Source organism: Protopterus annectens, chromosome 7.part0, assembly GCF_019279795.1.
Source record: "Protopterus annectens isolate FY-2018-M chromosome 7.part0, PAN1.0, whole genome shotgun sequence".
NCBI classification, from domain to species: Eukaryota; Metazoa; Chordata; order Ceratodontiformes; family Protopteridae; genus Protopterus; species Protopterus annectens.
Window position 1 is genome coordinate 75016979 of NC_056739.1, and position 21914 is coordinate 75038892.

General features: G+C 43.6%; 1 protein-coding gene across 1 annotated transcript in view; it reads left to right on the top strand.

The window, feature by feature from the left end:
• APOBEC2 (apolipoprotein B mRNA editing enzyme catalytic subunit 2) overlaps window positions 1-21914 on the top strand; it is a 95107-nt gene that overhangs the window by 60531 nt on the left and 12662 nt on the right. The window contains exon 2 of the mRNA XM_044076492.1: window positions 14911-15454. Coding sequence (XP_043932427.1) covers window positions 14911-15448 — 538 coding nt within the window. The 3' untranslated portion in view covers window positions 15449-15454. The remainder of the gene's footprint in view (window positions 1-14910; window positions 15455-21914) is intronic.

Sequence of the window (21914 nt, forward strand, 5' to 3'; positions counted from 1 at the left end):
GCTGCTGACCCAGAAATTATCTCACAGGATCCCAAAGGGGTCAAGGCTGCTTCTGCTAAAAACCCTGTCCCCTCAGATAGAGATTCTAGGGCTCTGGACAGATGGTGGGAAAAAGTCTACACTTCTGCTACCTTGGCTGTAAGGGCTTTAAATTGTCAGTTTCATATGCTCAAATATCAGCAATACTTAATGTCTTTGTTAAAACAAAAAATGTTGACAAATTCTGAATGTTCTGAGAACAAAGAATTGCAGGATTTATTGCATGCAGCTGAACAAGTGGGAAAACATACTTTGCAATGTGGTTGCAATGTGCAGGGCCGCAGTTACAGGTTCTGTTATTAGAAGGCATGCTTGGTTAAAGGAACAGAATCTGCCTGATCATGTCAAAGCAAAATTATTGGATGCTCCTTTACAAAATTATACTTTATTTGGTGTTAAGGCAGAAGAGGTGTTGAAGAAAATGTAGGATAAAGCTAAATCTATGCAGACAATAAAGGATTTCTTACAGGTACAGCCACCCAGATTTAGCAGGAACTGGCCTTCTAAGAATTGGTCTTTTCCAGTGATAGACAGACCACAAAGAGGCAGATTCAGACGCCCTAGAGGCAGGCAACAGCCCCAGGGCTCATACAGGCCCAGACAATGGGGTGCTTCTACCTCCAAAAGCGGAGAAGACAAGTCACAGCCTTATAGGAAACAGTCCCAATGACTTCCCTCTGCCAATGCCAAGCACTTATCTTTTGGCAGCTCCCTTAGGGGGAAAGCTAGCACTTTTTTCACAAAACTGGCACAGGATCACCCAGGACAAACGGGTCTTAAATATAGTCTCTCAGGGCTACAGGTTCCACTTTCACACCCTTCCAAAGGCAAAAGGTATGCCAGACCTGCCACACAATCAATGGGCAGAGGCACAAAAACAAGTTTCATCTCTCATGGACATGAGGGCTATTCAGCCAGTGCCACAACAAGAGCAGGGACAAGGATTTTACTCAAGACTTTTCTTAGTACCAAGAAAGGACAAAGCCTGGAGACCAATTCTGGATCTGTCTATTCTAAACACTTTTCTGGACGTTCCAAAATTCAAAATGTTGACTCTGCAGCAGCTTCTGCCCATGCTGGGCAAGAAGGCTTGGCTTGTAACTTTGGACCTCAAAGAGGCATACCTGCATGTCCCAATCAGACAATCTTGCAGAAGATACCTCAGATTCATAGCTGGCTCAATGCACTACCAATTCTCTGCACTGCCCTTTGGCTTATCTACTGTGCCCAGGGTCTTCACTAATTACCTGGCACCAGTAATTGCATTTTGCAGACAAAGAGGAATTCAAATATTTCCCTACTTGGACGACTGCCTTATTCAAGCAGAGACCAAAGACATTCTACTAAAGCATCTGGCTTTTGTAAAAAGATTGCTAATTTGCCTAGAGTACATAGTAAATGAAAATAAATAAAAACTAGTACCCTCTCAAGAGATAATAGTCTTGGGTGCAAGCTTAAATACAACTGCCCAGATGGCTTATCTCACGCCAGACAAACAAAGGCAACGGATTTCTTACTTCGAAAACATGGCAACAAAGACCCAGTTATCTGCAAGAAAAATTCTGCAGGCTCTGGGCTACATGGCATCCTGCATTCTACTAATTCCATATGCAAGACTGCATATGAGGAAACTACAATAGTATCTAAAAAGTGTTTGGACTCAACATTGCCACAGCCTGGAAACATTAATTACTCTCATTCCCTGCCTGCAACAGGAGTTGATGGTGGGCACAGGCCTGCCACCACAACAAGGGACAGCCATTCGCTTTACCCACAGCCAGGCAGACATTAAGAGCAGATGCATCAGATTATGCCTGGGGGGCACACATGGCAGGAAAATGTATTCAGGGCACATGGCCCACAAGCCAAATGCATCTTCATATCAATCAAAAAGAGATGCTAGCTGTACAGAATGCACTGACAGCCTTCAAGGACCTACTTTATCCAGGAAAACTGCTGATAAAGACGGACAATACTACAGTCATGTGGTACATAAACAAGCAAGGAGGCACACATTCCTACCCCTTTTGCAGACAAGCCATTACGTTGTGGAACACAGCATTGACTTATCAAGTATACCTGCAAGCACAATTCCTGCCAGGAAGGACAAATACCTTGGCAGACGAACTAAGCAGAAACCTCATGGATCCTCACGAGTGGAAACTAGATCCACAAATCTTCAGAACGATAACAGGGAAATGGGGATGCCCAGACATAGATCTATTTGCCTCCCCTCACAACTGCCAGCTACAAAGATTCTGCACTCGGACTTATTACGAACAAGCATGGAAAGTGGACGCCCTTTCATTCAACTGGAAAGCCCTCTCAGTATATGCCTTCCCTCCTCTGCCTCTCCTCCCCAAGGTACTCCTAACGGTCAGACAAGAAAAGCTAAAAGTGATCCTGATTGCCCCAGACTGGCCACGCCAGCACTGGTACCCAATCCTAAAGAGCTTGTCTCAAGGCCCAGCCTGGACATTACCTCAAATTCCTCATTTGCTTACCCAACAAACAATCAGATCCTACACAGCCAACTCAGAACCCTAAGTCTGGCTGCATGGCGGATAATGTAACCATTCAGAATACACCTCTCTCTAAAGCAGTTATGGATGTTATTTTGGAGGCCAGGAAGCTCAGCACCGGAAAATCTTATGCAGAAAAATGGAAGAAATTCTGTGCTTGGAACCAGGCACAAGGAATTGACACGCTTGCTTCAAATATTCCTCAGATTTTACAATACCTGAGATGCTGGACAAAGGCCTAGCCTTCTCATCAATTAAGATCCATACCTCTGCCATTTCAGCTCATTACAATACGGACCCACCTATTGTCTCTCATCCACTGCTAAGGCAGTATCTCAGAGGGGCCAAAAACATAAGACCTCCAAGGAGAGCTCCAATACCTGCATGGGACCTCAATTTTGTCTTGGAAAAACTCACACTGCCTCCTTTTGAGTCAGCCAATACAGCTGAGATAAAATACTTATCATGGAAAACAGCTCTTCTCCTAGCAATAACCTCAGCAAGAGTCTCAGAATTACAGGCTCTAATGGCTGTGGAACCTTTTATTATTTTCCATCCAGACAGGGTTTCTCTAAGGACAAACCCAACATTTATGCCTAAGGTAATGTCCAGTGTGGCCCTTAACCAAACCATACATTTGCCTACCTTTTATCCAAAACCACAGAATAAGGGGGAGAGACTTCTGCATTTTTTGGACATACACAGACAACTACGCTTTTACTTGGACAAGACTAAAGCTTTCAGAAAGACTGAGCAACTCTTAGTGGCATATGCTGCAGGATCGCAAGGGAAAGCTATTTCAAAGCAGACTATTTCAAAATGGATAGGCCACTGCATTCGTTTCTGCTATTCACAACATGGCATATCAGTGCCAAAGGGCATTAGACCACATTCTACCAGAGCAGCAGCCACTTTAGCAGCCTTCCTCAGAAGAGTACCAACCAAGGACATTTTGGAGGCTGCGACCTGGACTACAGTGCACACTTTCACAAAGCACTACCACTTAACCTCTTTACTCTAAATCCAGAGCAGGCTTTGCCACTGCAGTTCTGCAGGGCCTCATAGCCACTCCTAATTATATTTAGGACCAGCCACCCAACCTCAGCTTTGGGATTCATCCCAAGTGTAATGACTGCAACAGTGAAACACGATGAACATAGTACAGTTGTGTACCTACCATAAATGTAGATGTTCGAGTGTATTCACTGTTGCAGTCCAGGTTACCCTCCCACCACCCCCTTTCATTGCTAGGACTTATCTGTGCTTCTCTATTCTATATAACCTATGTGGTGTATTTGCTTGTAGATGAAGTTTATGTGCATGCTTTTTTATGATCAGAATTTTTTAGCCTACCCTTTTGGGGGCACCTGACATCTGGGGCAAGAAAAACTGAAGAAAATGGCATCACTGCATCTTTTATACCCCTGGCGTACTGACGTCAGGGAAGAGGCGACAGCAACCGACGCCGGACCAGGACTTTAGAATTCAGGCCGACTGCAGGTAGCCTGCCAGCAGGATAACCCAAATGTAATGAAGGCAACAGTGAATACACTCGAACATCTACATTTATGGTAGGTACACAACTGTACTTTCCTTTCATAAAGGCCTTGCAGAGCTTATGAGACATTATGCTAGAATTAAACATACCGATATGAAAATTAGAAATGGCAGCTAGTTGTACTCTAATGGTAGCGGAAGCCGCACCAGACTGAAAAAGATGAGTTAGAAATTCAAGAATTTCATGGACTGGGGCTGAGAAAGGATCCAAATTTCTAGATTCTGCCCAGTAAGAAAACCGTTTCCATTTACTAGCATACATTTTCCTCGTAGTAGACTTATGTGAGGAAACAATAATATCACGGACTGCTGGGGCGATATTAGAAAGCCTGGCTAAGGTTGGAAGTGGAGTAACCAAGCTGTGAGCTGGAGAGTTTGAAGGGATTGGTGCAACCCACCAGACTAGTGAATCAGAAGATCTGGAACTGGGTCCAGAATCCATGGTTGATCCAGAAGGTGGAGGTGTAGGAACGGGAATCATATCTGTCGAGGCCAATATGGGGCAATGAGAATTCATTTTGCAACCCAACGATTTTGCTTTCTGTATGAGTCTTGGAATAGGGGAAAAGCGTAAAGGAGTCCCTGAGGCCAATCGTGGACTAGAGCATCTCTGGGTATATGACCTGGAAGAGGAAGCAGGGAGAAGTAGCTGCTGCATTTGTTGTTGAGAGGAGTGGCAAATAGGTCGCAGCAAGGCTGTCCCCATTTGCGGAAGATAAGATCCGCAACTTCCTGATTCAGAGACCGCTCATGAGACATGAGGATAGCTCTGCTGAGCCTGTCCGCTATGACGTTGGATTTCCCAGGGATGTGCATTGCTATCAGAAAACATTGGGAGGAAATCGCCCATTGCCACAGTCTGAGTGCTTCTCGATACAAGGGATAAGACCTGGTCCTGCCCTGTTTGTTGATGTACCATACCACTGACATGTTGTCCGTTTGGATTGCAATGGTCCCGGAAGGAAGAGAGTCTTGAAAGGCTTGCAATGCTAGGAGAACCACTCTCATTTCTAGGACATTGATATGCAGATGGTGTTCGTGAGGTTGCCAAGTGCCTTGGACTGTCCTGCCTAGATAATGCCCCCCCATCTTATCAGGGAGGTGTCCATGGTCACTGTGGCTACCGGAGGGGGTTGTATGAAAGGTCTGCCCTGAATTACTAGTGGGGAGACCATCCACCAAGAAAGGTGCCTTTTGCATGTTTCTGTGATCAGGATCATGTGAGACATGGGTAGTTCCTGGAAAGACCATTGCGTGAAAAGAAGCCACTGAAGGATTCTCATGTGGAAACGCACTAATGGGACAAGAAGAATGGCAGCTGCCATGGATCCTAGAGCTTGGAGGACATATCTGACTTGAACCCTTTTGCTCTGCATTAGAATTAATACTTGTTGACGAATAGTGGAAACTTTCCTGTGGTAGTCTTGCAAACATTTCTTTCGTGTGTTTAACTCTGCTCCTATATATGTGATAGACTGACAGGGCAACAAGGCAGATTTTTTGAAATTTACTGTAATGCCTAGTTGAGTGCATGATGTGATTGTATAATCCCGTGCCTCTAAGAGTTGACGCCTGGTGGTAGCAGTCAGGAGCCAGTCGTCTAGATAGGGAAACACCTGGAATCCTTGACACCTCAGGTGAGCCGTGACTACTGCCATACACTTGGTGAACACCCTGGGGGCTGAGGTGAGACCAAAGGTCATAACTCTGAACTGGTAATGACTGGCTGCTACCCAGAAGTGAAGAAATCTCCTGGAGCATCTGTCCATCTTGATATGGTAGTACGCATCCTGAAGATCTATCGAGCACATCCAATTGCCCTGACCCAGAAAAGGGAAAATGGACTGCAGTGTCACCATCCGGAACTTTTCTTTTTGTACAAATTTGTTCAATCTGCAGAGATCCAGTATTGGTCTCCAGTCCCCTGTCTTTTTTGGTACTAAAAAGAATCTTGAGTAAGTTCCGGATCCTAGTTGGTCTGCGGGGACTTCTTGAATGGCTCTTTTTTCTAGCAGTCTTGAAACTTCTGTGACTGCTTGATCCCTTACATTGGGTGGAACATCTGGGATGTGCTTTTTTGATTCTATGGGGGATTGATGGAAGGGAATTTTGTAACCTCTGGATATGATCGATAGTACCCATCTGTCTCTTGTTATATTTTGCCAGGCTTTTGGGTACAGCGAAAGTCTTCCCCCGACTGCCTCCAGAGGTGAGCAGTTGGGCAACCCTTCAGGGATGCTGGAAGGGTTTGGCAGAGGAGGTTTCTCAGTCACCCTGGTTTTGCGGTCCCCCTCTGCCATGAGGATGGCATCTGTTATTGTTGTTTCCCCCTCTGCCCCTGGGGGAAAAATCACCACGTGTGTCAGGAAAAGGTCCCTGGGATTTTCGGAACCACATTTTTCCGCTCTTCTGACCCTTGGGATAAGGTCTGGAAGGAGTGGAAAAATGGACTCCCACGGCAGAGAGAGTCTTCCCTTCCTGCTCACACTTGGTCAACATGTCTTTCACCTGAGGCCCAAAGAGAAAGGAGCCATCAAAGGGAGTACTGGTGAAGGACGCTCAAAAGGGTTCCGCAAACTGACACAGCTGCATCCAAGCATGTCTCCTGAGAGCCACACCTGTGCCTGCGGCTCTGCTCACTCCATCAGCTGCATAGGAAATCAGCCTCACGGAGGAGTTGACTATGGAATTAAGAGTCACAAGCTGAGAAGCTACTTTGGCTGGTGCTCCCTCAGCTGTAGGATCTTGAAGGGTATTCTCCAAGCTCTTTCAAGAGATCCCTTTGAAGACATGTAAAATGGCATAGATAGTTCAGGGACCTCATTGAAAAGGTCGCTGAAGCAAACATTTGCTTTCCATATCTGTCTATCGTCCGAGACTCTTTGTTCGGAGGATGAACAGATGAACAGGTTTCTGCTAACTCTTTCTTAGTGGCTGCTGCTACCACCATGGCATCAACGGGCACACCTTTGGAGAGGAATTGCTTGTCCTGGGGGGCTGTAATAAATTTGTTTGGTCTCCTCGGAGTAGGTTCCACAGAATCTGCAGCTGACCAAGCCTTTCAAGCCACTACAGACATGAGTGGATCAAAAGGAGGAGATACCCAGGAGGTGGAAGGTCGGGAACCAAATGCATCCAGGTATACAGACTCATCCTCGGTAGGGGCTAGGGAAGTCCGGTCTCGCCTCTGTCTAAGCATTTCAAGGATGTCCGAAAAGGAAACATCTTCAGTGGGGGACCTTGGGGACCCTTCTGATTCATCCATGTCTGTATCTGAAGTGACAGACTCAGGGGAGTCTATGTGCTTCCTCTTGCACTTCTTCCTAGGAGGCTCCTCTGAGTGATCAGGGGAGGTTTCAGAAGAAGAGGGATCACCCAATGGGGTGACCTGGGGCATAGGTTCCCTACACTTGGGGTCTGGAGGAGGAGTAGAGGTTGGAACAGACACCATGGGGGGAGGAGCCGATGGAGCTGGCAGTAGAGCTGTTTTGGGGGACAGTACACTCCGCATGATCTCGAAGGCATCCCGACCTCTAGGCAGAGAAAGCTCTGGCTCTAAAGAAACAGGAGTCTTTCTCTGCATCTAGGGTGATGGCTCTGAGGCCGATGTTGGAGCCGAGCTCACCTGCGCCGCAGCTCCGTGGGGGAGAATGGGGTCAGACAAGGGTCCAATGCCACTTTCCCCCTTGGAGCTGACGAGAGAGCCTCGGCGCCCAGATCCCTCGATAGAAGATATAATCGAGGTAATTGGAGCGGACGTCAGAACCAAAGGAGAGATGATGATTTGCGCCAATGGTTCTACTACCTGCGGATCCATGGTCTCCGACTCCGTGCTAAATGTAGTCTGAGGCGGAACATGAATAGAGGCGGTTGGAGCAAATACCTGTTTAGGTGGGCTGGACAGAATTTTTGCCAGTGCCTGTGACTTAAGCAACCTACTTACTACTCTCGCCACATCATGATCCGATAATCTAGAGGATCGAGAGGAGCGGGAAGAATGATGGCTATGTTCACTCTGCAGCAAAGGTGACTGAGGTGCCGAGTGGATGGACTCCAAGGACAGAGACCTCAGTCTCTTATGGCTTCGAGATGGCTTCAAAATAGCAGATGGAGCTGACAAAGGGAATGTCTTGTCAGTGCCATCTGGCACCGACATTCTTGGTTGGTCAAGTAAAGGAATTGGCTCCGAAGGTGGAGCCGACGGTTTGACAGACTTAGGGGATTTCGCTGGCTGAGTACTTTTAGCCAGGGAATCCTGAGGCTTCAATAATCCCTGAAGGATTAATTTGTTTTTGCGCTCCTGTAGGACCCTTGAACTAAAAGCGTGACATATAGCACAGGAGTCCTGCAGGTGAACAGTGCCCAAACAATATACACAACTAGTGTGCACATTTGTCAGAGACATTTTCTGACAGCATGAGTCACATTTTTTGAAGCCAGATATCTTGGTATCTTTAGACATTATAGTAACAATAACCACAACAACAATAATAAGAAGCTATACTACAAAAAACAAGAAACAAATAGACTTTTATGTTTTTTTTTTTTTTTGTTTTTTTTTTTTTACAGTTAAGGAACAGAAAAGAAAGTCTCTAATTTTTTTTTTTTTTTTTTTTTTTTTTTATAGTTAGGGAACAGAAAGGAAAGCCTCTAATTTAAACAGCTATCCTAAGGGGGGGGGGGACTCTCTAATTTAAATGAGTTCAAGGGAAACAGAAGGCCTTCGAGTTATGGAGCAACGGCCAACAAAGCTAAAATACACAAGAAAGCGATAAGGGATAAAGGAATATTATCTACACAAAAAAATGACAAATACTTAACAAATTTTTAAGAATAAACAACAATATATAACAGAAAAACTATACTAATCCTGTGCCAGTAATTGAAGAAACCTCGCAGCTGAAGCGGCAAACAAGATCTGGGTAGCTGACGCTGGGTATGCTGGGATAAGGGGTAGCCTCGAGCCAGTAAACAGCTCTTGAGCTATAGAAGATGGCCGAGTCAGAGCTGAGGATCGGCTCCGAACCCAAACAGCAAGAACGAAGGATGACGTAATGGAACCACAAACTAATCATAAATGAGCTTGAGTGAATTCAGCCAAAAAGAAATAAAGGGAAGCATGAGGGATCAAGAACCTTAAATTAAGGAAACCTCAGTCTGAAAAAAAAAGAAAATATACTTTATAGGAAGAGTGGTGGACAGCTGGAATAAGCTATCAGACTGGGTGGTACAGAGAATGAAAAGCAACTCTTTCAGAAGGGATGAATGAGAAATTGGAAGGCACATTAAGGGGAGCTACAGAGAATTAACTGCATTAATCAAGCCTTCTGCCAGAACACATATGTATGTATGCAACCCTGACAACTGTGCTTAATAAGAATGTTCCTGAATGCATTAGGAATGCCCTCACTCACTAAAGGAACTGCTGAATAACTCACAAATTAAGATTAATACATCATGAATGACCACACTTGCATACTTTTATATGATAAAAGCTTTAGTTTCCGTAGTGTCTGTAGACTGATGTAAAAACGGATCAATTTAGTTCACAAAGCCTTATAACTGAAAAAGAGTGAAAATACATTGCAAATCAAGGTTTCAGGGACTGTGAGGATTGGGGATTTATACAAGATGATCTCTGGCCCTGAAAAAGGTTGTGCAGGGGGCAATGATTTTTTTTCTGTTTTCTGCACAGAGAGGCTAAGAGATTTGGCCTCAAAGCAAGAATAGAGACCAAAACATGTTAAAATACATATGGCGATGTGGAGGGGAAGGCTGAGAGTAGATTACAACCACATATAAATTTCTGAGTATTCCTTAATTTATTTATTTATTTTTTTACTATGTGTTATGTTCCCATCACCTGATGACATCCAAATCACTGGCCACACTTTCGCCAGACTTATGTGTCCACCACTCCTCTCATCCTATCACCACAATCTGTAGTGATTAGCTTCCTCAGAGCATGGAAGGTCTTCTTCCAGTATCCAGTCTGAAGGCAGGAACTCCCAAGTCTCTACTGAAGTCTGAATGCTATTTATATATTTCTCACATAGGATCTTCGGCAGTCTATAACCCCAGCATGGTTCCTGGGTTAAACCTATATCTGAAACTGGTCAGTAATGACTTCCTTTTTTGTTCACAGTTTCAGGAAGCCTAATGATATAAACATCTCCCTCTGCTGTCCTCTTTCCCAGGCATTATAAGGTGAAAGTCTCAGCAGTGACTCCAGACCTTTCACAAAGGCACTGTACTCCAGAAAGCCACATTTACTGCATGGAAGGAAAACTTTCTAGCACTTCATTTCCTCCTACCCTAGTGCCATTCTGATGAGGTGAATCCGTTACTGACCCCTGGTCATGGGCAGAGTGACGGAAGTCCCACCTTAGTGCCAATTACCTAGAGGGGGATTAAGGAATCAGTAGAGAATGTATTTACTCCTTTTAAGTTAAATTTTAATTATCCTTCTGCATTATTAGTTTGGATGCATCTTGTAAATGTGCCACTTTAACATCCATTACTTTTGCTGCTACAAAAACATGCAGCTCAAAATGTACTGTGCACATATCAGGGCCGGTCTTCTGGATCCTTATCAGATTACTGAACGTCCAGAAATTTGAAAGTCATATGGCCAAGACCATATGATTGAATTTTTGGAAGTTTGAGACAGCAGAACTCCGTAATTTTACTCTGGGAAAGGAAATACTTGGCCACTACTACAATACTACAAAAAAACAAACTGAAGTAAATCAAACCCACCCAAGTGAGGGAGGGGGTTCAACCCGTCACACCCCCCCCCAAACTAAATATACCAACTCTGAGATTGCACTACAGTGGGGGAAGGGGCAAAGTTCATCATGTTGGCCGACTGCCTCTTTCCCAGAGTGAAATTCCGGTGATCCGACCATTCAAGAAAGGAAGTTTTTGGTGAAGTCATCTCGTCCTTTTAACTTTCTGGAAACTGTAATTTCGAACAAGTAAAGGGGATCCAGCCTTATGCATAGGCAAACTAGGTGACTGCCTACAGAGCTGTACTTTTAGAGGTGATCTTTCTTCATTTATTTATTTATGAGAGCAATGTTTCTTTGCTCTAAAAAGCATAACAAAAAAAAAGAAAGATAACAAAACTGCACTCACAAAACAGAGTGCATTCTGGGGGTGGGCAATATTTAAATCAGCATACGTTAACCTTAAATGTTGCAAGGTCAGGAGACATTGCATCACATCATTCAAATGTAGGTCTGAAGCTGCCTGAAGGAGGTCTTTTTTATTGTGTTTTATTTACAGAACAAAATAAAATGTAGGACTTTCTGCAAAGTTCTGGACATAGACAAGAGGAATGGTGCAATGAGTTAAGTATTATTGCTATTTTTACAATACTGATGGCTGTGATTAGACATATATATTTGACAGTATTTATTTCCGGCTTTGTGATGTATATGAACACTTGAGATGAGAGAAATTGCATGGTAAGATTAGTGCTATTATTTTTGCAGCGGTGGCAGTGATCAGATATTTTTCGCATTATTTCTCTGGCTTTGTGATTTGTGTGGAGCAACCTGGATTGGAATACTTTAATGCGTGGCAACTTGTCTGTGTGGACTATGGAGGTGAAATAATATTACACAGTCATCAGACATCAAGGCTGCAACTGCTGGGTGAGGTTAAGGTTGCTAGATGAAAGTAACTGACCCTGTTGTCATTTTCTCAGTTTAAACAGGCACTATCTGGCAATAGGACTAGTGTGAATTTATGGGAAGAAAGATGGACTACTTAACTGGACACCTGACATGCACAGAGCAAACAGGGAAGGCATAATTGCTGGGATTATCTTCTGCGAGGCTTTTTGCCTAGGGTGCCAGTTTACCTACGACTGGCCCTGCTTATCAGGAAGAGCTAAATTGATTTATTTATTTTTTTTGCACTACAATAATAATATTTCTCAAGGGTTGTAGGGGTATCCAAATACATTGCTTAAGGAGTTTTTTTTTTTTTTTTGCTGTAGTCCTTATTGCACAAGCTCTCATAATCTTAAACACCTTCATCCAAAGTTACTTTTCTGCTATCCTTTACTCACAAGCTGGGTAGGTTAGTTTTCTACAATCTTTTCACTCACGAGCTGGGTAGGTTAGTTTTCTGCTATCCTTTTACTCACAAGCTGGGTAGGTTAGTTTTCTACAATCTTTTCACTCACGAGCTGGGTAGGTTAGTTTTCTGCTATCCTTTCACTCACGAGCTGGGTAGGTTAGTTTTCTGCTGTCCTTTCACTCACAGGCTGGGTAGGTTAGTTTTCCTGCTGTCCTTTCACTCACAAGCTGGGTAGGTTAGTTTTCTGCTATCCTTTCACTCACGAGCTGGGTAGGTTAGTTTTCTGCTGTCCTTTCACTCACAATCTGGGTAGGTTAGCTTTCTGCTAGTTTTTACTCAAGCTGGGTAGGTTAGCTTTCTGCTAGTTTTCAATCGAGCTGGGTAAGTTAGTTTTCTGCTATCTTTTCACTCGAGCTGGGTAGGTACGTTTTCTGCTATCCTTTCAGTCAAGCTGGGTAGGTTAGTTTTCTGCTATCTTTTCACTCATGAGTTGGGTAGGTTAGTTTTCTGCTATCTTTTCACTCACGAGCTGGGTAGGTTAGTTTTCTGCTATCATTTCACTCACGGGCTGGGTAGGTTAGTTTTCTGCTATCTTTTCACTCACGAGCTGGGTAGGTTAGTTTTCTGCTATCTTTTCACTCACGGGCTGGGTAGGTTAGTTTTCTGCTGTCCTTTCACTCACGAGCTGGGTTGCCATCACCATGCTGCATTTCTGCCTCAACAAAAATATACTAAAATAGGGAGTGAGTTACCACTGCAATCCTGGAGTCTGAAAATCAGCAAGGCGAGTGTAAAGTCATACTAAAACTAAAAATGCCACCCATTTCAGAATAACATGAATTACACACAATTATGTTCTCAAGTTTCCATGAAAATGAGTCCCCCCACCGCCTAGAACGGGCAGGCTATGCTATTAAATTAATGAGTGCAACTGTAGTGGTATAACCTGCAAGTCTTAGTCAGAGATACAGCTAGCCAGGTCCTTGGCACTAACAACTCTAGAGTTTATTAGAGCAATATTTAAAATCAGTCCCTATTTTTGGGCCTTTGTCCCCCCATTATGTCAGGCTTTGTCCAGATTTCTGGCACTAAGAGGTTGAGTGGTATGAGCATTACAGACTGACTATAATCCTCAGCAATTTACCATAAAATCAAAAATTTTGAGGAACAGGGTAAAAATATGAAACAAAATTAGGGATGTTCTGCAAAAACAGGGACAGCTGAAAGGTGTCTTGCACTACACACAATATCGGTTCTACTTGTTCAGTGCTGTTTTGTTCTTGTTCTCAGGCTGTCTCTGAAACTGGGACCTACCCAGTTAGCAAATGTGAATGAGATGAAGAAATTTTGAGTTGCTGCAGTGGTATAGAGGGATAAAGCCCTGACAATTGCCCAGCTGATCCAGATTTGATTAGCAGCTCAGGTATCTAATGGAGCGGCAGGAAGGGATGGACATGTCCATCCCAGGTGGGAGTGTGCTTGTTGATATGCTCCTAAGGGAAGACATGGTCCAAAAGAGGGGAGTAGCCCACAGATGTAATGAAAAATTGTGTGGGAGGGCAGGAAAATGGAGTGACTATCAAAAACAAAAAATCCCCCCCCCCCCGATAAAACCATAGATGAGATGAGCCCTTGAACACCCTCAGGATCCATGATCAGCCCCAGCAAATGTAAAGTAAGTCCAGGGGAGCTGGAGAGTAGTTGGTAGACCTGGCATGGACATTGAATACTGGGGGCTGGGCCAGTAACAATGAGGTCCAGAGGGACAAAAAATGGTAAAGACATTTTGCGGAGGGCTGGCTGCCTGGATAAACATCATCTAAAGACAGCCCCATTCCACCAAAGTAAGCAAATCCCAGTTTCTGTTTTTTTTTTTTTTTTGGGGGGGGGGGGGTCTACTAAAATCAATGTGTTCGGTTTCTCTCTCTCTGTCTCTGTAAGCAAGAAACTTTGGCTGACGTACTATATGCTGCCTTGGAATTCTTCCTGTGCTCAAGTTATTTCCCTTCCACAGTCCAGTTTAGAATGCTCTGATGTGCTATAGACACGATCATAATGTAATGCTTCCACAAACTGAGCAGTCAGCAGATGTGCCATATTAAGTACCATAGCAGGCTTTCCAGTCAAGGCAGTCCGTTTGCACTCAAGGACAGCTGGCCTCCAACCACACACTCCAAATGGACCTTTCCCATCTGTGCCTATCAGTTTTCATTCATTTTTTTTTTGTTTTGTTTTCCCTTCTTCACCTTACTAGGAAATCCCCAAATCAATTTCTGCCACTATATCCTCCTGCTACTAGCTCTGGCATTCACTTCCCAGCAGGACTGCTGTGTTTCCTCCTGATTAATTTATGGCTCTAACAGAGAATGGAACCTCTGCTAGTAGTAAGTTTGCCAGATTTTTTTCTACAGGTTGCAAATGCACAAGTATTTTTGCCTGGATGATGACAGAGACAGTTGTCATGCCTGTTGACTATCCACTACTTATGTTTATTAAACACTGACCTTTAGTGGTGACTGTTTTATCCATAGAAGGTATAATGACTTTTTCATTCTAAAACTGATTTACTACAACTTCTCTTTGAAGAAAGTCCCAGGCTCAGTGTTATGCAAATCTGTTCTCACCTTGAAATAATTAGTAGAATTTTTAACCACATAGTTCACATGCTAATAATATACATTCTCTTTCTATTTCCTTTTTCTAGGGAGCGCATTTCTCCCTTTGTTTTCAAGTTTCAGTTCAAGAATGTAGAGTATTCTTCTGGGAGGAACAAAACCTTCCTGTGTTACACAGTGGAAATCCATGGGGATGAAGTGGAAAGTTTCAGTGGTTTTGTGGAAGATGAGCATATTTCCTCACATGCTGAGGAGGCCTTCTTCAATGACATCTTACCTCAGTTCCAAGCGAATCGCAAGTACCGTGTTACCTGGTATGTCTCTTCCAGCCCATGCAGTGCCTGTGCGGCCAAGATAGCAAATGTGCTTCGTAAAAACAAGAATTTGCAGCTCACCATTCTGATTGCCCGACTCTTCATGTGGGAGGAGCCAGAGATCCAGGATGGTCTACGTAAGATTAAAGGAGCTGGCTGTAAGTTGAAGATCATGAAGCCTCAGGACTTCAGCTCCATGTGGTCAGCATTTGTGGAACAGGATACCGAGGAGCAAAATGTGTTCACTCCCTGGGAGGACATCCAGGAGAATTTCCAGTACTATGATGACAAGCTGGCAGAAATCTTACAGTGAAATCAAGTGAGTCTTTCTTTTTACTTTATCGTCTTATGAGATTATTAAATCTAGGAAAAACTAGTTCTCAAATCCCAAAAAGCTCACAATCAAGTTATACCACTTTTATTGGGGGAGGTGTGCATGTGTGTGTGCACGCGCGTGTATTTATATATGTATGTATGAAGTCTCCAGATGCTACATGGGCAGATATATTCCTACTTCTTTATCAGTGAGTCAACCAAATGTGACATAGGTGTTTGGTTACTAGTAGGTGAGCTGGTCATCATAACATTTTCAATCACAACTTGGACTCATAGTCTTGGTGTTTTATTTTGTTTTTCTGGTAGTAGACACAGAGGATTACGATTATGAGTTACTGACATGCTGTTTCCTGCGGTCTGTGTTTTCATTCCCTCATCTTTCATTTGCCTAATGTGTAACTGAGCATATAATTTAACCAAACAGTACTTTATAGCAACTAGGAAAATGGGCCAGGCTTCTCAATAGTTTCAGACTGCATATCTAACTACCTTTGACCTATAAATAAATATTTACAAGTAATTAAACAAATTATGGAAAATATAAAGCATAGTCACATGCATCCGATTGCTGGGGTGCCTTCTGTGCGGAGTCTGCATGTCCTCCCTGTGGTCGCGTGGGTTTCCTCCAGGTGCTCCGGTTTCCTCCCACATCCCAAAGACATGCAGTAGGTGGACTGGACACTCTAAATTGGCCCTAGGTGTGAGTGTGTGTGTGTGCCTTCTGTGGAAGGTTGGGCGCCGGGCTGACAACTCGACACCGTAAAACTCCACTGCCAGTCATGAGTGGACAGATGATCCGCTGTGGCGACCCCTAACTGGGAAAAAGCCAAAAGAAGAAGAAGTCGCATGCATCTGATTACATCCTCAGATAAGATTTATTGAAGCATATTATAGTTAGATCTGTACACTTTGGTGTTACATAGTCACTTATATTCTGATCTGTGTATGTTCACAGTAAGTGGTACATTATTCAGTAATACATACAGTTGCATGACCACAAAAGGCTCCTGGCATTATGCTTAAAAGACACACTTTTGGCTTGCATGCAGCCTGGAATGCTTAACATCCTACTACATCTAATCAAATAATATATTATGATATACAGAAAGACAGACTTGAAGAAAGACCACGCACAAATTTACAGCAGTATCCTACTATTCTCAGAAGTAATAGAAACCCCCCTTTCCTGTAACTAGTTTAGTCCAGATACAGATTCTTAGTTTTAGCACTTGAATTTGCTTATTCGTGATCAACACTTGTTGTAAGCACTAAATAAACTAATTACTACAGCACTCAACCTTCCTCATTACCTAGAGGAAAACAGTTTTGGTACTTACTTTCCTCCCTTGCTTAGAGAAAAACAGCTCTTGTGCTCACTTTCCTCACTTATCTAGAGGAAAATAGTTTTTTATTCAGGCATGTCCAAGGGTCAGCTTCCAGTGTTCTCTCCAGTCTATCTGCTGAATCTGGGCAGCTTGGGGCATTGTAGAAATTGCCTCATGTACACAGACAACCCTCTCTCCTACCACCCAACACTACAACCTGTGAGAGATGCACTTATCTAGCCAAACTGGAGGTAAAGCTCTCTCCAACCAAGACTGAACTTGACAGTCAAGAGGAGAAGGTAAACACTTGCACCACACCACACTCATCACATAGTCTTACTAAATCTACACCACCAAAATCCACACATAGAAACAGAAAAACACTTGCGGAGGCTCTCAGTAATAATCTGCTCAAGCAACAGAGACCTCCAAGGCAGAAATGCAAGCAACCCCCCCCAACACAACCCAAATGATACATAGCCCGCAGACTCAGTGTGCCACTCAACCACAAACTATAAGGCAAAACAACGTACCAAACACACTAGTCATAAGTAACTCTATAGTCAGGCACACTGATGTCCCACTCACCAGGCTAAACAAGGAGAATGTTACTGTCAGCTGCCTGTCGGGTGCCAGGGTCCGCCACATAACCCAAACACTCAGGTCACTCCACAACAAGTACAAATATGACTCTATCATTGTCCATGTTGGTGTGAATGACCTGAGATATATCTCCCTGGACTACATGAAAAGAGACATGGAAGAGCTCTCCGATCTTGTAGCCCAGGCAGGTGTGACCCTAGCTCTGAGTAGCTTTCTGTCATCACCCAGAATGATGCCACAGTACAAGGACAAAATGATTGACTTCAACAATTGGCTTAGCTTCTGGTGTCATTCTAAAGGGATCCAGTATTTGTCTGCCTGGGATGACATGGTCGACAGACCATGATGCTTTGCTAGAGATGGCCTGCACCTGTCAGTCCTGGGATTCCGGATACTGGCTAAGGTTCTTGCCGCCCCTATAGTGCCTTTTTTAGGCAAGGTTCAAATGACAAATTCACCGCCATAACAGGAACAGGCAAGCAAAAACTGAGGGTGATGCTACTCAATGCTAGAAGTCTCAAAATGCACTCACTCGAGGCACTCCTTAAAATGGGGAACATCAATATTTGTGCAGTGACTGAGACCTGGTTCAAGGCTCCAGAGAGCACCCCTGCACAACCAGGCTATAACTCATACCACACTTTTCGGCCATGTAACCTGGACCGGAACACCAAAGGCAGAGGTGTGTCCATAGTCATTAAAGATATCCACACCTTCAGGCTAGTTGCTCAGCATAATGCCTCCAAGGTTATCCAAGTGCAACTAACACTGGGCAAAACTACAATCCAAACTGTAGCTTGCTAGAGATCCCTCACCATGCCCCAGGATTCCCACTCCTCTTTTCTTGATGTACTGGAAAATATTAGGGTTCAACCAAACACCCTAATAATGGGCAATTTCAACTACCCCACCATTAACTGGGAAAACTACTCATGTACCAACTCCTTCACGCAACGCTTTCTGGAATTCATAAACTCCAATGCCCTGGATCAACTTATCCACACTCCCACCAGGGGGCAACAATATCCTAGATCTAGTCATTACCAACATGAGTGACCGGTGTTCCACACCTGAAGTCAACGCCTCATTGGTCCACTCTAACCATAAGCTAATCACCCTAGATATCCACATCCCGCCCCCACCCCCATTAAGGAAACCACGGTAAAAAATTTCTCCAAAGCCAACTTCATGCTTCTTAAGATAGAAGTGGTGAACTTCATTACACCCATGCAGATGGACAATACAGTTACGACTATTGAATCCTACACAATTGCACTTTATAAGCACTTACACGAGTGCATGGATCGTGCTATCCCAAACAGAACCAAGATGCTATCCTCCAGAAAAAGGAAGCCAATCTGGTGGTCCCCTGCCATAAACAAACTGTGCAACAGAAGGAAGAAACTGTTGCAAAAGAGAGTAAAATCCCATGAGTGGAGGAGCTCCCTGGTCAGCCTCAGTAAGAAGCTGTGATCCCTGATAAAATCCTCCAAAGCTAGTTACAAAAACAAAATCGCCACTGATTCTAAAGACAACCACAAAGCATTCTACAGCTATGTCAAGAATCTCAATGGCAACACTCAGATCTGCTCTGAGTTACAGCACAATGGCACTAAGTATACAGACACAACTGATATTGCCAACATCCTGGCAAATAGGTTTGGTGCTAACTTTACCCCCCTCTAACCCCCTAAAGGGCCCATCTCTATACCGGAAGAATGTAAGGTTCCTGTAATCATGGCTGCACAGGTAAAAACCACACTCTCCAAAGCCAAGAACATAGCATCCATGGGACCAGACAACATCCCAGGCTGCGTTCTACATGAACTACAGAATGAACTGGCACCACACCTAAGTACCATGCTCAATCATAGCCTCACCTCAGGCTTTATGCCCGCTGAATGGTGCACAGCAACGGTTATCCCACTCCACAAGGTGGGAGCCACCATGGACCCTGGGAACTACCGCCCCATTAGCCTGATGAGCCTGGTCTGCAAGGCCATGGAACGTATCATCATGGAACTTGTAAACAAAGACATTGGTAATCTCCAAACTGGATCCAACCCAGTCTGGGGTTGTAAAAGGCAGATCATGTCTCCTAAACCTGACAGACTTCTTTGAAGCAGTCACCTGCTTCTTTGAAGTGTGGGAGGTTGGCATAATAGTTAAGGTGCTTGCCTTACAGACACAAGGTACAGGGTTTGATTCTCACAGGGGGTAATTGGCTAGGCTTAAAATGGCCCATAAGTGCAATTAGCCTAGTACAAACCTATGAACTTATTCCTATGAACCAAAGCCATAGACAAGGGTAAGGTGGTTCACACAGCCTATCTAGATCTTGCCAAGGCTTTTGACACCATCCCCCACTCTGGAATTATAGATAAACTCACTAAACTAGGTATAAATCCCTATGTCACAAGATGGGTTGCCAACTGGCTCACTAACAGAACTCACACTGTGAAAGTAGCAGACTCCAAATTCGACTTCAGACCAGTGACAAGTGAAGTACCACAGGAATCAGTCCTGGGTCTTCTCCTGTTTGGTATCTACTTCTCTGAAGTACAGGCTAACACAGAAGGTCTTTGGCTAATGAAGTTCGCAGATGACTGCAAACTAGGAGCCATAATCAAAACTCCTAACTAAGTGGACATCCTACAAAAGGGCCTCACTGAGACAGATGCCTGGTGTCAAAGCCATGGCCTCAAGCTCAGTGCCAAAAAGTGCACTGTCATCCCCTTTGGTAAAAACTCTTTACCCATGAACTACAACGCAGGCGGTAGTAAACTTAACACCAAAAGTGTGATAAGAGACTTTGGGACACAGGTGGACAGTAGTCTCTCCTTTGATAATCACATCGCCACAGTAGTCTGGAAATCCTTCTATGTGGCACACCTCATCACAAAAGGTTTCTCATCCAGAAAAAAGAGGTCATTGTTCCCCTCAACTCTACTCTCATTAGATCCATTATAGAGTATAACGCCCCTTTTGGTATGTACCTCACAAGACATCTACAACAACTGGAAAGGCCGCAGAAATACCTCACAAAGAGGATTACTGACCTCAAACAGATGCCCTACGCAGGCCGTCTCAAAAAACTCCAGCTTTACTCCATCGCATATCACCTACTCAGAGGTGATCTCTGCCTAACATACAAAGCTATGTCAAACCCAATGCAAAATGCGTCCCGCATTCTATATAGGGAAAACAGATAGGAAAGTGCGGGAAAGAATATATGAACATCTATACCACATTGGCAAACTGAGCGAAGACAGTGCCCTAGCTAAACTTATCCACGAATACATGGATCACAGGTTTATGTTCAGGGCAATAGACCAAATTGTACCCGATAACATGGGAGGTCCAGTTTCACTGGAGTTAGAACATTTAGAATTAATATGGCAGTTGAACAACAATGCAGGGCAGTATCCAGGTCTAAATGAAAGATGTTCTACTGTATGTATTCTGAAATTAAAAAGCCTTACTAGATAGGGTTTTATGTATAGTATGTATCAATTGTACATAAGATCTTAAAAATCAACAATAGTAGGAACGAATATGGGTTTACCAAGTCATTTTAGTATTTTAGATATTTAGTACTTGTAAAGTACAAAAACCTTTGTAGGTATTTTATGGCATATAAGAACATTTAGTATTGTTTCTTCTGTAGGGTTAGGGTTTTAGTTTTGCATGTGGGTGTGTCTAAATGTGTTTGTGACACTTTTGTAGTCTTTAGAAACTGCAGTTTCTATGAGTACTAGTTTTCAATTTGTTGTCAAGAAGAATGAAATGAACTGATTAACTAATATTGGTTAATTACCTAACTAATTAACTACTGCTCACTGATTACTTAAGGGCATGCTCTCAATGTTGTTTTTATCTGAAGAAGTCACAGTATTTACTGTGATGAAAAGCGCTTCATTTTGGATTAAACTGCTTGTTCTTACGTTTTGTGTTTGGTGCCTTCCTTCCTGCAACCAGTTTTCAGTTTTGTGTTCTTTCATCGGCTTGTGTCTTTTGTTTTTGGATCATGGATGTGGAAGGAGCTGATATCACCAGCACAGTCATCACAGGAAAATAGCAATGACAATGGCAATCTAACGTTGCTTATCGGTCTATTGACCCAACGGATAGAAGACCTTACGGACGAGGGGAACCACTTGTCCAACTCTTGCCCTAATACTACATCAACACAAGGTAACTCAACTAATATTGTTACAAATACTATACCATCTACTTCTGGCATTAATAATGTCAGTATTCTGCCTGCTAACAACGTTTGTTTACCTCACTGTCCTGGCGGGAACCGAACTGCACAAATTCAAACTGTTAATAATAATTCTCCGGTTGAAAATGGTTCCTCGAGGCTTATTGGTTCTCCGGGTGCACGTACATGGCTCAATGAGCTTTTAAATTTGTTCTCAGAGGAAAGTGAATAGGAGTTACTGGCTGGAGGAACATCAAGTACAAAAAATATAGTTTCCAACCTGCAGAAACTGGACTCATGTATGCTTAAAC